The 15,598-nt window shown below is 26.2% G+C and overlaps 3 protein-coding genes across 3 annotated transcripts; 2 read left to right on the forward strand and 1 right to left on the reverse strand.

Annotated features, from left to right (window-relative positions):
• Positions 1–1,186: 1,186 nt before the first annotated feature.
• Positions 1,187–1,393, reverse strand: OCT59_021867 (uncharacterized protein; the record flags this gene model as incomplete). The annotated part of the gene is made up of 1 exon (XM_066146805.1): positions 1,187–1,393. The coding sequence occupies one exon, from the start codon at positions 1,391–1,393 to the stop codon at positions 1,187–1,189; it is 207 nt and encodes a 68-aa protein (XP_066005909.1).
• A 4,909-nt stretch (positions 1,394–6,302) lies between these two features.
• Positions 6,303–9,922, forward strand: OCT59_021868 (uncharacterized protein; the record flags this gene model as incomplete). The annotated part of the gene is made up of 2 exons (XM_025323130.2): positions 6,303–6,641; positions 6,724–9,922. 2 exons carry the CDS (start codon positions 6,303–6,305, stop codon positions 9,136–9,138), a joined length of 2,754 nt encoding a protein of 917 aa, XP_025164402.1. The 3' UTR covers positions 9,139–9,922.
• Positions 9,923–14,704: 4,782 nt separating this feature from the next.
• OCT59_021869 (uncharacterized protein) lies at positions 14,705–15,328 on the forward strand (the record flags this gene model as incomplete). The annotated part of the gene is made up of 2 exons (XM_025328997.1): positions 14,705–14,801; positions 14,931–15,328. 2 exons carry the CDS (start codon positions 14,705–14,707, stop codon positions 15,326–15,328), a joined length of 495 nt encoding a protein of 164 aa, XP_025164400.1.
• Between the last annotated feature and the right edge of the window lie 270 nt (positions 15,329–15,598).

Genomic DNA, 15,598 nt, shown 5'->3' on the forward strand with positions numbered 1-15,598 from the left:
TAATATTTTATTTATTGCCAAACTTTGAGACATAATTTCTCATCAACCATCCAACCAAAATATGCAGTTTTTATATTATTGGATAGAGCAAATCAAAGGCTTTTCAACAAGCCCAAAATCGCATAAATTCAACCATTACATCCTAATAAACTTGTCAAAATTCATCATCCTATAATTACTAATTTTTTTTTTTAAAAAAAGAATAAAAATAAAATAAATTATAAATATAATAATGTTTTATAAATTAAATATATAATAAATAAGGGTTTTGTTTTTTATCGCCATGGCGATGCATCGCCAGTGTCACGTGATTTTATAATTCCGGCCGGAATTAAAAGATCGTCAAATAAAGTTCCTTTTTTGGAAGTTTGTGTAACAAAAACTTGAATTTTGCTGAAAAATAGAATTTCCTTTTTGGATTGTATAACGTTACCTAAAGCTCCAAAAAAGGATATTTTGGCCAGCGTTATAAAATTTGGCTGAAATTAAGCATGTAATGTATAGGGAGTGACAAATAGTATTTTTTGCACTGAAAAATTCTAAGTTCCCAGAATAAATAATAAAAATGGAAAACTAGAGGATGTGACGCGGGATGACAAATTATTCACATATGTAAAGTCACGTGACACTTGCGACACATTGCTATGGCGATTTTTTATAAAATCCAATAAATAAAAATAAATTGATTATAAACAAAAAGTAAAATTTACTTTTATTAAATTATAAAAAACATAAATTATGGAAAATATTTAAAAAAAAGAAATTTGCCACAACATGAAAAATTTTTTATAATGTAAAATACTTTGCATTTACCCCAAAAAATGATCATCTTTATACATATAAAAACTCTTAGTCTGAATTTAGAATTAATCTATACAAATCAAAATTATGAGTTCATAGATTTTTAATTGATCTATGCAAATTCAATTTGCTAGTTCAAATTTTTTTTTCATATAAACTCTACGCAACTCCTTATATGAGTTATATCAGTATTATTAGGGGTTTTGTTAAGATAGGTTAACATGCCATTTACAGTTAGTTCGTTGTGATTTTGATGGTTTAAATTTATTTTTCTTTGATTTATTAATGTATACACCTTTACAACGACACACTATTATTTAGTTTCTTCGTTTAGTGTCTACTTTTTCTGATCTTCCTTTGCGAATAAAAAACCTTGATGATATGCCTACTGTTTGATGTAGCTAAACGCAGCCTTCCAGGAGAAAAAAGTTTGGCTAACTTTTAATTTTAAAGTTGAATTTGATTCTGCAGTATCTTCAAAACAATCATCATCACTTGATAAGTAACTATTATCAGGAATATTTTGAAGAAATTCTTTATTAAAAAGTTCAGTATTAGAGTCATCACTTGACATGGATTCATTATCACTCATATTGTAAATATTGTAAATAATTAATGAAAAAAGAAAAGTAAAGAAAGAAGTGTAAGAAAAGAAAAGGTAAATATAAATAAGTTTATATGTAACTGTGGGTAAAAAGCTTGATGAAAGCTTAAATCATGTGATCAATATTGGGATCACAAAAAAAAATAAAATTTATCAATTTAAAATCACATGCATATAAAATTAACTATGCCGGGGTGCATAAAATGCATCATGCATAAAATCCAATTTTTCTTATTTTAATTATTAAAAATTTATATAAATTAGTATTAAATTTTACTAAATACCATATACTTCCGATATTAAGCACCTCCCAAAAATAAGCACTCTGGCCAGAATTATGAAAATTTTGGCTTACATTATGCTGTTGCTAGCCAGCATTACGGTCAAAAAGGGTGCTTAATTTTGGAAGTATATGGTACTTTAAATATAAATTAATCATTATTACAGTTATTTGTAATAATAATGAATTAAAATTTAAAAATATTAATTAATTAAAATAAAGTTAAATTTAGAACTTAAAATAATTATCCAAACCAAATTTCTTAATGCAATTACATAAATAAGCTTTTAAATATATTATCAAATATTAATGCAATTGATAATGTTTATATATATATATTATTTTAAATTCTATTATTTATTAATATTGAATATAGTTTAAATATTTGTATTATACAGTATATATATATATATATATTATTTTTTTTTGTAAATAAGTTTAATATATTAAAAATGGAAATTATGCTTAATAGTAGTAATAATAATTTATAATATTACATAATAATTATTATAATACAGTGAAATAATTTATATATATATATTATTAATAAATCTAATTACTAATAAATTTATAAATTTTTTATAGAATAATATTATCTTTGGTTTTTTTAGTTAACAATTTTTTGTAATTCAAAAATACAATGATTTGCATAGAAAATATTTGGTTATCGTATGAACTTTTTACTATCAATACGACAATACCTCAAACAAAATCAAATAACTTTAGAGAAATCGGCCATTTTAACAAACAGGGATTTTTATAAAAAAAAATTATTCCGAATATTAATATTTGAAATTTCAAATTCAAATTTGGCTAGAGTTAGTTTATGAAATTGTCCAGATTCGAATATGGAATTACAAATATCCAGAACGGCTGAAACTCCAACGTGAAATTTTCTTTAGTAATTTGATTTCATAATATGGAAGACTAGAAATTATATTAGGACCAGGCATTCTATGATTTCCCTTTTTTAACTTACGTTATAATTATTTTTTTTTTTACGGAATTGACAAGGGATGGACCGACATATTACATCATCTAATTCTTTAATATTACATAATATAAACCTTTTGGACTCTACACAATCAAAGATAAGATATTTTATCATTTAAATTTGGTTACTGTATATTATATAATAACAATCATCTTTGATAAAGTTTTATGGTTTTGCATGAACAATAGTAATGGAATAACGCAATCTTGATGGTGTATTTAAAAATTCTTTGTACTATTTGTACTATTGTACCATCACATAATTTGAATAATTTGATATTTGGGAATTTTAATCAAAAAATCGGAAAAACAATAACAAAATCAATCCAATCGAAATAATCGAAAAAAAAATTACTTTTTTTTTCGTATCCAATTACCAACCAAGTGTCGATCATTTTTACCAAAATTAGAAATGATTTTTTTAAAAAGAAAAAAAAAAGGAATCGGGAAAGAGAAAAAAAAGGAAATTGCGAAGGAAAAAATTTTAAGGAATTGTGAAGGAAAAAAAATAGGATCCGATTTTCAATTTCTAGTCCCTTAATCCCTTGATTCCCAAGTAAAAAATGTGCAAGTTCATCCCAAGAGTGTCAAGGGTGCAAGGGTTCGTTGATATGCGGTAACACGATATTCTAAAATTTACAACCAAACAAATAAATAAATATTAAGTAAATAAATAAATAAATAAAAAAAAAAAAAAAGTCAAATTGAAAGAAAAGAAGTAAATTTTATATTAAGATAAACTTCAAAAATTAAAAGAATTTTAACTTTAATTTTATTAAATATAAAATGAATAATCAAAAATTTTCATCTTAAAAAAGATTTTTTTTGATTTTACCTGTATTTAGTTAAAAAAAGGGAATATATAAGTAAAAAAACTTCAAAAGATAAAAAAATGTTAGGTAGATTGTAATGCAGCGATAACTGATTATGATCATTACAGTCATTCAAATTTGAAATTCTTATCGTGAAGAAAATTTTATTATTATAATAATACATGAAACTAGTATATTAATAAAGAATATGCAGAGTCACGTCAAATTATCAGGAGTTTCGGTAGATGTCGAAGGGATTTACAACATTGACGTAATAACTCGTGCTATTGAACCTGGAGAATAGGAGGAATTAGGAAAAGATTTTTGAAATAACATGGTTAACATGGTCAACACTGTTATCATGGATTTCATTAATTCAATAACGAAACATAAAGTTGAAATAAAAATAAAAAGAAGAAGAAAAAAAAAAGAAAATCGGAAACAAATATTAAGATAACAAATCGGGAAGATGAAATAAAAAGGGAATTAGAATGTTTTACTCATTGTTAATTACTTGGAAAGGGGATTTTAATAATCTTGAAACCAAATTACTAAATATTTGAATACTAATAATGGAAAATAAAAAATATAATAAGAGTAAATATGAAACTTATTAAAATGAATTTTTTTTCGAATATTCCAATTAAAATGATTATCACTAATTCAAATACCCTTTATCATGGATCTTTGCGAAACATACCAATTATTATGTTGCATGAATCGCTATTATTGGTTCATTAAATAATCAATCGCCGAACCGCCGTTACCCTTCAAAAGTTGTTGATCATTATAACCAAATTTGGGGTTTTTAAGGGGGGGACTAGTAATAGATTGTACATCTATTTATTTAAATACGCCCTGAAAAGAGTCATTTTGTTAAAAAGAGACTAATCTTTATTTGTTTTCTTTTTATTTTTCTTTAATATTTTTCCAGAGTTCGATGATCAAATCGATACTAACTTAATAAAATAATTTTATTACCAAATACCGAGGAATTAATTTACCTATTAAAATGTTTGAAAAAATTTTATAATTTAAAAAATATAAAAATATTTTTTTATACATAAAAAATATTTTTTTTATTTTTTATCTCTTTAATAAAGAGAAAAATAATTATCAAACAAATCTGGAATAAATTTTCGAAGATCATGCAGAAAAAATATGTTTCACGATTTTATTATTTACATTTTACATGATTAAATTCAACTTTGAGATATCAAGATATTTGCATGCCAAGACAAATTGTTACATGACAACATAATTTAACTGGGAAAGGATTTCCAAACAGGCCAATCAAATAATTTATATGGATAATACTTGGTCTGGATTTTTTATTCCATGTATAAAAAATGGTATTATTAAAAATTTGATCCCGAGTCTCGTGGATGTCTTGGCATTTTTCTTTTTGAATATTTACTCAGTGATTAGATACACATTTTCTTTTAACTTTATTTATATAAAATTTGGGCGCAATTGATCCTTTCCTTGATAAATCATAGGCATTTTGTTCATCCATACCAATTGGATGAATGGCCACGCGAGAAATAAAATAAATAATTCGATTAAATCGATTAAGAAAAACAAATAAATATTGTTTTTCGGGTTTAGTCGTAAAACGGCGAAATACTAAATCTTTATCCGTATATCATGTAAGAAAATGAGATCCGATAAAAAAGAAAAAAAAAAATTTTTTTTTTTATTTTTTTTATTTTTTATTATTAAATAATAAAACTAATCAAAAAATAGATATGAGAGAAAGCATCTTTTTCTAAAGTTTCCATCTAATAACTCAATTCATTGTTCTTTTTTACTCCTTTTTACGAATATTTTTTTTTTGATAATTTTTGAAAATTTTTAAACACTGATTGGAAAGATTGTACTTTTATTCGTATCGGATTATTAAAATTCCGATACTTCAATATTTAAGTCATTTGATTTCGAAACATGACGCTTTATAAAAGCTGTAATATATGTAATAACGAAACGCTGCGTTTTATGGGAAGACTATTTTTAGTAAGATGGGATTATATTTACAGTAAACGCATAAAATTATATATATATAAAATATTTTATTTTGAAATGTTTGTTATCTAATAAAACATTAACCAAAAGGAGATTTTGTTACGACACGTGCATAGCATTTCTTTGGAGAAGATCAGATAAAATCCATCTCTAAATAGTAAAAAATTTCCACAAAGAAGGTATTTGAGTAAGGCGTTTTTTTTTTTTTTTTATCTATATAATCCAATTAATTACTTTAAAAGATTCACAAAATATATTGGCGTTATACATTTTATAAATTTATGAAATTACTTTAATATTTCATTACAATATTTTAATTATTTTTAACGTTGTACCATAATATAAATTATAATATAAACACTAATTTATATATAATATCTTTATTTTATCATGTATAAAAAAATTCTTATAAAAATCTGTTATTCCGCGTCTCTCTCAAGTTTTTAAAAAAAAATAATTTTTTTTCAATTTTTTTTTTCAATTAATTAGATAATGTTCTTGTGAAGCACAAAACATCTTTAAAAAAACAATTCTCCAAAGTTTCTCTTTAAAAAAAATTAATTAAAAAAAAAATTTTTATCATTCCCCCAATTATACCTTTTTTAATAAGTTAATGAGTCATAATCTCTCTTAAAAAAAAAAAAAATTAAGATAAAAAAAGTAATATTTTTTTAAGTAAATATTTTTTTGTTAAATATAAAATTTTTAGATTAATTATAGATTGTAAAAAACAAAAAAAAAAGAAAAAAAAATTTTTATCAAAAATTAATTATATTAAATACCTTTAATAATGTCGTCGGAAAAAATCGAAGAAATTACGGTTTCTTCTGCACCCTCGAATAATGCGGGAATAAGTGAAAAATCTGAAAAGAAAGGTGCCGAAATCATTGAACACGAACATGTTGAAATGAAGGAAGATGTTCCACCTGAATTAGAAGCTTTGCTTCATACCGATCCTGCTGTTGGTTTAACTACTGCTGAAGTTCAAAAACGTATGGCTGACTTTGGTAGAAATGAATTGGCCGAAGTTAAAAGGAATCCCATTCTTAAATTTTTATCTTTCTTCACTGGTGCAATTGCTTATTTGATCGAATTGGCCTGTATTTTTGCTGCTGTCGTAAAACATTGGGTAATTATTATTTTATTTTATTTTATTATAAAATTATAAAAAAAAGTAATTTATATTCAAACTTTTTCAATTTTTTATATAGCTCGACTTTGGTATTATTTTGGCTTTATTGTTCGTTAATGCCTTTATCGGTTTCATTGAAGAAGCACGTGCTGAATCAGCTTTAGATGCTTTAAAACAAACTCTCGCTTTAAAAGCAAAAGCTTGGCGTGATGGTCAATTCATTGAAGTTGATGTTGGCGATCTCGTCCCTGGTGACGTCATTGGTCTTCGTCTTGGTGACATCATTCCAGCTGATGCTCGTCTTCTTGGAATTTCTGTTATGGGTGGTGAAACTGAAGGAACTCTTTCAGTAGATCAATCTGCTTTAACTGGTGAATCTCTTCCAATTGAGAAAAAGAAAGGCGATACTGTTTATTCTTCTTCTGTCGTAAAACAAGGTCAAATGTTGGCTGTAGTTACAAAAACTGGTTCAAATACTTTTATCGGTCGTGCTGCCAATTTAATTTCAATCACTGTTGAACAAGGTCATTTTCAAAAAATTGTTAATGCTATTGGAAATTTTTTGATTTTAATTACTACCGTTTTGGTCTCTATCATTTTCATTTATCAAATGGTTAAATTCCGTCATACTCCTGATGGTGAATTCCTTACAGTTCTTGGTCATGTATTAGTATTAACAGTTGCTGCTATTCCTGTTGGTTTACCAACAGTTTTATCTGTAACTATGGCTGTTGGTGCTAAACAATTAGCTGCTAAAAAAGTTATTGTTAAACGTCTCACAGCAGTTGAAGAAATGGCTTCAGTTTCAGTTCTTTGCTCTGATAAAACTGGTACTTTAACTCTTAATGAATTGACTTTTGATGAACCTTACCTTTGTGATGGATATACAAAGAATGATATTCTATTATTATCTTACCTTTCTGCTGAACCTGGTGCAAATGATCCAATTGAATCTGCTGTTCGTTTTGCTGCTGAAACTGATTTGGAAATTCTTAAATCACGTCCAAACAAACATGAAGTTCCAGGGTATAAAGTAACAGGATTTGTTCCTTTTAATCCAAACACAAAAATGTCAAATGCAACAGTTGTTATTAATGAAACAAATGAAGTTTTTAGAGTAGCAAAAGGTGCTCCACAAGTTATTATTAAACTTGTTGGTGGTAATGATGATGCAGTTCATGCTGTTAATACTTTAGCTGGAAGAGGTTTACGTGCTCTTGGTGTTGCTCGTACTATTCCTGGTGATCTTGAAACTTATGAATTAGTTGGTATGATTACACTTCTTGATCCTCCACGTCCTGATTCAGCTGAAACTATTAGACGTTGTAATGAATATGGTGTTGAAGTTAAAATGATTACTGGTGATCAATTGATTATTGCTAAGGAAGTAGCTCATCGTCTTGGAATGAGTAGAGTAATTTTAGATGCAGGACATCTTGTTGATCCTGATAAATCTGATGAAGAAGTAACACAACATTGTGAACGTGCTGATGGTTTCGCTCAAGTTATTCCAGAACATAAATATCGTGTTGTAGAACTTTTACAAAAACGTGGACTTCTTGTTGGTATGACTGGAGATGGTGTAAATGATGCTCCAGCTTTAAAGAAAGCAAATGTTGGTATTGCCGTACATGGATGTACAGATGCTGCTAGATCAGCAGCTGATATCGTTTTATTAGCACCAGGACTTTCTACTATTGTTGATGGTATCACCACATCTCGAGCAATCTTTCAACGTATGAGATCTTATGCTCTTTATCGTATCACATCAACTGTTCACTTTTTAATGTTCTTTTTCTGTATCACATTGATTGAGGATTGGCAAATGAGTGCTATTTTACTTATTTTAATCGCCTTATTGAATGATGCAGCCACTCTCGTAATCGCAGTTGATAATGCTAAAATTTCACAAAAACCTGATAAATGGCGTCTTGGACAGTTAATCACATTATCATTAGTTTTGGGTACTTTGTTAACAGCGGCTTCATTCGCACATTATTATATTGCAAAAGATGTATTCCATTTTGATTCCGAAAAAATAGCAACTGTCATGTATCTTCACATTTCATCATGCCCTCATTTCGTCATTTTCTCAACACGTCTTTCAGGATACTTTTGGGAAAATATTCCATCAATTACATTCATAATTGCAGTCTTAGGTACACAAGTATTTGCTATGCTTATTTCAATTTACGGATTACTTACACCAAAAATTGGATGGGGTTGGGGAGTTACCATCATCTGTATTTCATTAGGATACTTTGTATTCTTAGATTTCGTTAAAGTACAATTATTCAGATATTGGTCATTTGAACTTACAGCCAAATTATGGCCATCAAAAACAAGAAGAACCAAATTACAAGATCGTAAAGCTTATGCAATTAATCATGCAAGAATTGTTGGTAATATTTCAAAAGTTCGTAAAGTTGTGATCATGTCAAGAGTTTTATTGGCTTTTAAGAAGAAGTCATCAACAAAGGCAATTGAAGTTTAAATAGAATGGTTAAAAAGGCATTTTGTATATTTATTAATCATTTTTTAAAAAAAAAAAATCATTTTTCCTGTGAATCAAAAAAGAAAAAAAGTTTTATAAGAATAATTTAATATTTTAATTTTTTTTTGTATATGTATATTTTTAACTCACTTTTAATATAGAAAATGTCAAATGTATTTTTTACTTTATTAAAAAAATAAAAAAAAAACTTGAATTAAAAAATCAATTTATTAAAAAAAAAAACAAAATTTTGAATTTTTAAATTTTGAATTTGTTTGTTTTTTATTTTTTTATTTTAATCATTTTAATCGATGTTGTAAACAAAAAAAAATAGGCATAGAAAGTTCTGAAGAGATGAACATCCTATCCTTTACATTAAAGTTTTTTTAGTTATCTAAGTGCCGGAAAGACAAAACATTAAAGTTTTTAATTGTGGAAGTGATATATATATAATATATATACCGGTAAAGACATTAAAATTATTAATTGTGGGAGTGCCGGAAAGATGAACAGCTTTTTTTACATAATCATTTTTTCTTTTTCTTTCATTTCTTTTTTTTTTAAAAAAAAATTCATTTAGTAATGAGCTTTTGTTTTTTGCGATCCATGAGAACTTTTTTTAATGAATGTAACTGTATTTTGAATGTAGTTTGAATGTACCATGTACCGTAATTTGAATGTACTGGTAATCATGACCTTTTGCATTATCTTTGCATTTTTAATGTAACGATTGACTGTACAATTTTTATTACATGAAACGTTCATGCATATAAATTTACCAGTTTCATAAAATTTTTTTTAAAAAAAACTTTGAGAATTAATAATTTTTCGATCACGACATAATTCCAATTAAATTATTTCTACCTTTTTTTATTTAATAAAATTAAATCCAATTATTTCCCATAATTTTTTTTTTTAAAATAAAATAATTATCGAATGCAGCAGTACTTGCATGATTTTGTCGTGTGGATTGAAAAAAATACTCTAAAATCTGATACTTTTTTCCCGTATGACTTGACCCCTTTAACAAGTCAGTCTGCCCCATGATCAAATGATCAATCATATCTTTAACCTATTATAATTATTATACCTTTATATGTTAAATTAAATGCAAAACCTTGTAAATTCGTTTTTTTAATGGTTAAAAAAAAATAAAAATAAAAATAATTTAAATTCTTCTTATCATAAAAAAAAAAACCTGTATGATGTCCACTAATAAATCAATTAATTAAAAAATCCAAAACCTGATTTATGAATATTTTTTCGGATTAAATGGACTAAATCCGGTTAGTTATCTGGTAATATAAAAAAAAAAATTTTTTTTTTTCTTCTTTTCTTCTTTTAATACAACTTTGATAAAAAAAGTTATTTATAATTTTAATATAATAAATAATAAATAATTTATGTAGTTTTTTATCCTTTTTTTATTTTGTCATTTATTTTGTCATTTGATCCCATCAATTATTTAATTATTTACCGCAATGATATTATTATTATTCCTCAATCCGGATTTGAATGGGTTATAAAAATAACTTACCTTCTATGAAATGTGGTATTACTTTGGTATACTGCGCGTTAATTGTCAATGATGTCATCAATAAAAAATGCGGTGACACACTTAATCTCTTTAAAATCGCAATACAATTGATATTGATTACTTAATAAGTAATTACGGTAAATTTCATTTTTAGAAAACGAGAATAAAAAATATTACCAGAATATTTACATGCCCGAATAATGTGCCAAGTATTTCCCTGAAAAGAGCGACTATTTAGGATAATTTCGTTATTATCCCGTTATTATCCTAAATAGGACTTCGCAATTATAATGAGCAATTTTTTAGTTATTATGATATATTGCCTTCCTAAATAGGACTTTACATGATTAATTGATTATTGTGATTGTATTTTTCTTCAATGATTTAAAAAAAGAATTTTGTTAGAAAAAAGATTCTAATCAACAAACAAAAATATTGTAAAAGCTTTTATTAAATCGATTTTTAGACATATAAAGATTGGAATACTATTGACGGACAGGATAATAGAGACACTAAAAAAATACGCTCCATGATTTTATGAAGATAACGATGAAGATGAATGAAGATGAAGATGAAGATGTCGATGTCGATGTCGATGATAGTGATGATGAAGATGACATTCTTTAAAAATTAATTAAATCTTTAAATCGATAGGTGTTACAAATATGTTTAACGAAAAATCTTCCTCCATTCTTGAAAATGCTTCTTTAAAAATAAATATAATAGGTTAGAATCACGTGATTTTTCAAATTTTTCTTAGATTAGCCAATCAGAAGATATATATATATCCTTTCTCCCGGTCTAATTTCAAATTTATTGATTGGAATTCTTACATTAAATTAGCTTCTTTTCACATACAAACTAATATGATGGGCAAAATTCGCATATTGAATGAGTTTCATATACATGTTGCACATAATGCGACATAAGGTCTCACGCCAGGATTTTTTAAAAAATGGGAAATCTTAACGAAGTCACGTGATAAAAATGACCGACAAAGCGACATATCGCAAAACATATTCCTTTATTTTATTTATTTATTTTTTTTTTAATTAGTAAAATTAGTTTAATAACTTTAATTAATTAAATATACATAAAGATGATGATGAATTTAAAGATATTATAATACAAACAATTTTTTCTTTTAATAATAATAAAAAGAATTATAATTAATTAATTTGATCTGATGATAAATTTGATTATAAATTTGATGATAATAAATTTAATTACTTGTTATTTTTTTTTTGAAATATAATTAAGATACATTTAAAATATCAAAATACTTTTATCATACTTTATTATAGTGATCCGATATTCATCCTATAATTTTCAAGAGGATTGATCCGTTGATAAATCCTCTTGAAAATTATAGGTTGAACAAAAATAGGATCGGATCACTATTTTATTTATGGGAAAAAATAATAATTTATTCTCAAACTTTTTCTAAATTCTTACGTATTTATTACTAAAAAGAGGCCAGATTTTCGTGATGCGATCAATTTAACCCTAAAAGTGTATTCTCTGAGAATTATATAAAAAGGTGGGTATCCCCTAGATAAAAGTATCTTAAACTACAATCACATGATATGACGTTTGATGACGGGCATTTCTCTGTTGATTTAAAAAAATCAATCACTTCCAATCACTTCCTTCTCACTTCCTTAACGTTAACCTCAATCATATCTTATAAACCAACTAGCTAAGCAAAATTAAGTTTATTCAACTTGAAAATTTATAAGCTAACTCTAATATAATATTTTTAATTAAACGATATGGATGGTAAGATCTAGGGAATGTATAGAGTTTATTTAATTTGCTAATAACAATATTCTGTCATTTCAGATATACAATTAGAAAAAGGTTTTGCGACTAATGCAAATAAAAATGCAGAACCGGAAGGCTCTGCAACTAATGCAAATAAAAATGTAAAAAGTTCTGCAAAAACACCTGCTCCAACTGGACCATCAGATGATTCAACTGGACCAGATTTGACAGATGATTTATGAGTGACTCTTAATAATTTGAGTGATTATTCGCGTCTGTTTTACAATAATCTTAATAATAATGAAGACAAGGTAGCTTATCTAAAATCGATCCAAGAATGTAATTTGCAAGCTCGTAGAAAAGGAGTATGATTTGTTTTGTTTTTCTATAATTTGCTTTTGTTTATATTCATCGCAAAGATTTTTCACTTAAATAACTTATAGATTCTACGTATTCTCAATTTTTTACATCTTATTTAATAGAGTATTGTCATGAAACTACTTGGAAATACAATTGTATTCGCCATTGTTGTTGGTATGTTCGTGGGTAACCTAAAATCAAAAAATGAATTATATCAAGCAATTTCATATGGCATCATTTATTTCTCACAATATACTTCCACTATTCTGGATTTGTATTGGAATTTGGGTATCAATAAAAATTTTTTTCGTTTTGCAAGTTATACATCAGTACCAGAAGGTTGTTTTCTCGTACAGTTATAGTAGGTCCCCGGACATCACATATATAACTCACATTTGAGTTTTAGCAAATTCAATCAAAATTAGGTTAAACTCATAATTTTAGATAGAGCAAATTGATTGAAAATTAATTAATAGTCATAATTATGAGTTTTGGCAAATTGTGTTAATTTTACAAAGTCATATTTTATATTTGAGCAAATTGGTACTTTTTTTTTGAATTTAACTTATCCTTTTTTTTTTAACTTTTATTGATAATATTTTTAAAAATATTAGTTTCGGGGTCCGGGTTATATTTTGGTCAAAATTAAGCATAATGCAGACCAAAAACTGTCCGATTAGTTTCGCAACATTTTATTTTTTTAATAATTATTTATATTTAATTTATTATTGTTATTAATTATTATTTTATCTATAATTTACACATTTTTAATTATAAATTATAAAAATTAATAGTTTAATTTATATTAATTATTTTTTATTGATAATAAAAAAAAAAGATTGTTACTGAAATTATATTTTATTAAGCAAATTTAAACCTATATTATTTAGAATTTTACTATAACTCATATTTTGAGTTTTAGCAAATTAGTATAGATTTAAAATGGGATAATTTGATTTTTAGTTAGTTAAACATAGCTTGTGCTTGAATTTTATTAATTTTTGCCACAAGTAACTTTAGAGAATACCAGGTATTCAAGAAAAAATTACAACAAAGTGCAGAACTAACTAATACAAGAACAAATAATCTTCCATAAAGAAATTACATAAAAGAAAATGCTAAGATTATAAACCTAACACCCTCTCTATATAAATTACTACAGCTACTCCCCCAAGTTATATCTCAAACAAGGTAAAGTCGACTATGCTATACGTATCCAGCGAGACCTCGCTACATTTAAAGATCAAAGAACCCCATTGCCAAATATCATTAGCACCATCAAAAACGCACAAAATTCAATTTCCCCTATTTGACTACATATTATGGATAACAAACCTATTTCACAAAGGCTTCAGAGAACTTTTTAGTGGTATGCAGTCCAGCTGATAGGAAACTTTTTAGTATCATGCAATCCTGAAGGAACACCCACCTCATTGTGAACGATTCCAAACGGAGGACATTCACCTCATTGTGAACAATCTTTCGACCTAAAATCTACCTAGATAAGTCAATCCAATGATAGTTCAACATGTGACCACCTTGATTGGCATACTACAAAAACTGCAGTACCTAACCTGTCACCTCCTTTATCACCCGAGTGATCATTGATTTTTTAAAAATAGCATATCGGCTTATTATTAGCATTAGACCTAAATTAGAGACCCCAAATTACTATTGAAATTGCATGTGACTATTGTAATTATTACACTACATCATATGTCCATCACTCGACTCACACACTAAAAAAAACCCTAAAAAAAAAAATTTACTAACAACTGTCACGTCAAATCCATCTCCTCGTTATAAACCCCATCTCTTCCAAAGGTAATCTATACAAATCATACTTAGCTTAATATTTTTCAAAACTTCATATACTTATATTATTTATTTTGTATTTTAAGTAGTATGAATCAAATTGAAGTCTCCAACGGCATTGTTTCACCTCCAATAACTCCAATAACTCCAATAACTCTAACAGCTACTATTGATTTAAGGTTTGAGTGTAATGTATGCAAAAAATTATTTTAAAAAAAAAGTGGTTTGACAAGACATCTTAATGTTGTTAAAAAATACAATATTTTACGTTCAGATCTTAACATTTTGCCTAAAAATACTACATAACAATTTAAAGGTATCTTAGTTTATTATATTCGTAAGAAACTACCAAGAGGTTATAAACAATTAGGCAAACAAACAGTTTCTGTTCCTGCTACTGAAAGTCAATTTTACGCAGTGTTTAAAAATTATATACATTATTATTCAACTAGAAAGGGTTTTTACAAATATATATTTCGTGAAGTTTCAGCAAATCAGATGCTGGCAAATATTTTAGATATACAGAAATGGGAGGTTAAATTTTATGAACAACAACAACGTATTTATGTTATACTTTGTGATGATGATGATAATATTGAATCTGATGATGAAAATCCTATTTTACGAGCTACTAAACAATGTAAATCAAAATACAAATGTGGGCAACTCATAGTGGAATGGAAACAACTATACATGCTGCCCAAATTATTTTAGGATGCCATTTGGGATGCCATAATTCATTCAGTTTATATATAATTTACTATGTAAAATGCCAAAATAATTTGGGATACCATAATTGAATTTGGGATTTTACTTATAATTACGGCAGTCCAAAATAATTTGGGTAGCATGTCAAAAAAACATTGATTTTAATGGTAATTTCACTAAAGCAGGACATATTTATTTTTCATTTCTTTAATAGTCAAGCTATGATTCAATGAAAATAAATATTTATTTTTGATTTTTTGATTTTTTAAATATGTA

This window comes from Rhizophagus irregularis, chromosome 30 (genome assembly GCF_026210795.1).
Source record: "Rhizophagus irregularis chromosome 30, complete sequence".
Lineage (NCBI taxonomy): Eukaryota > Fungi > Glomeromycota > Glomeromycetes > Glomerales > Glomeraceae > Rhizophagus > Rhizophagus irregularis.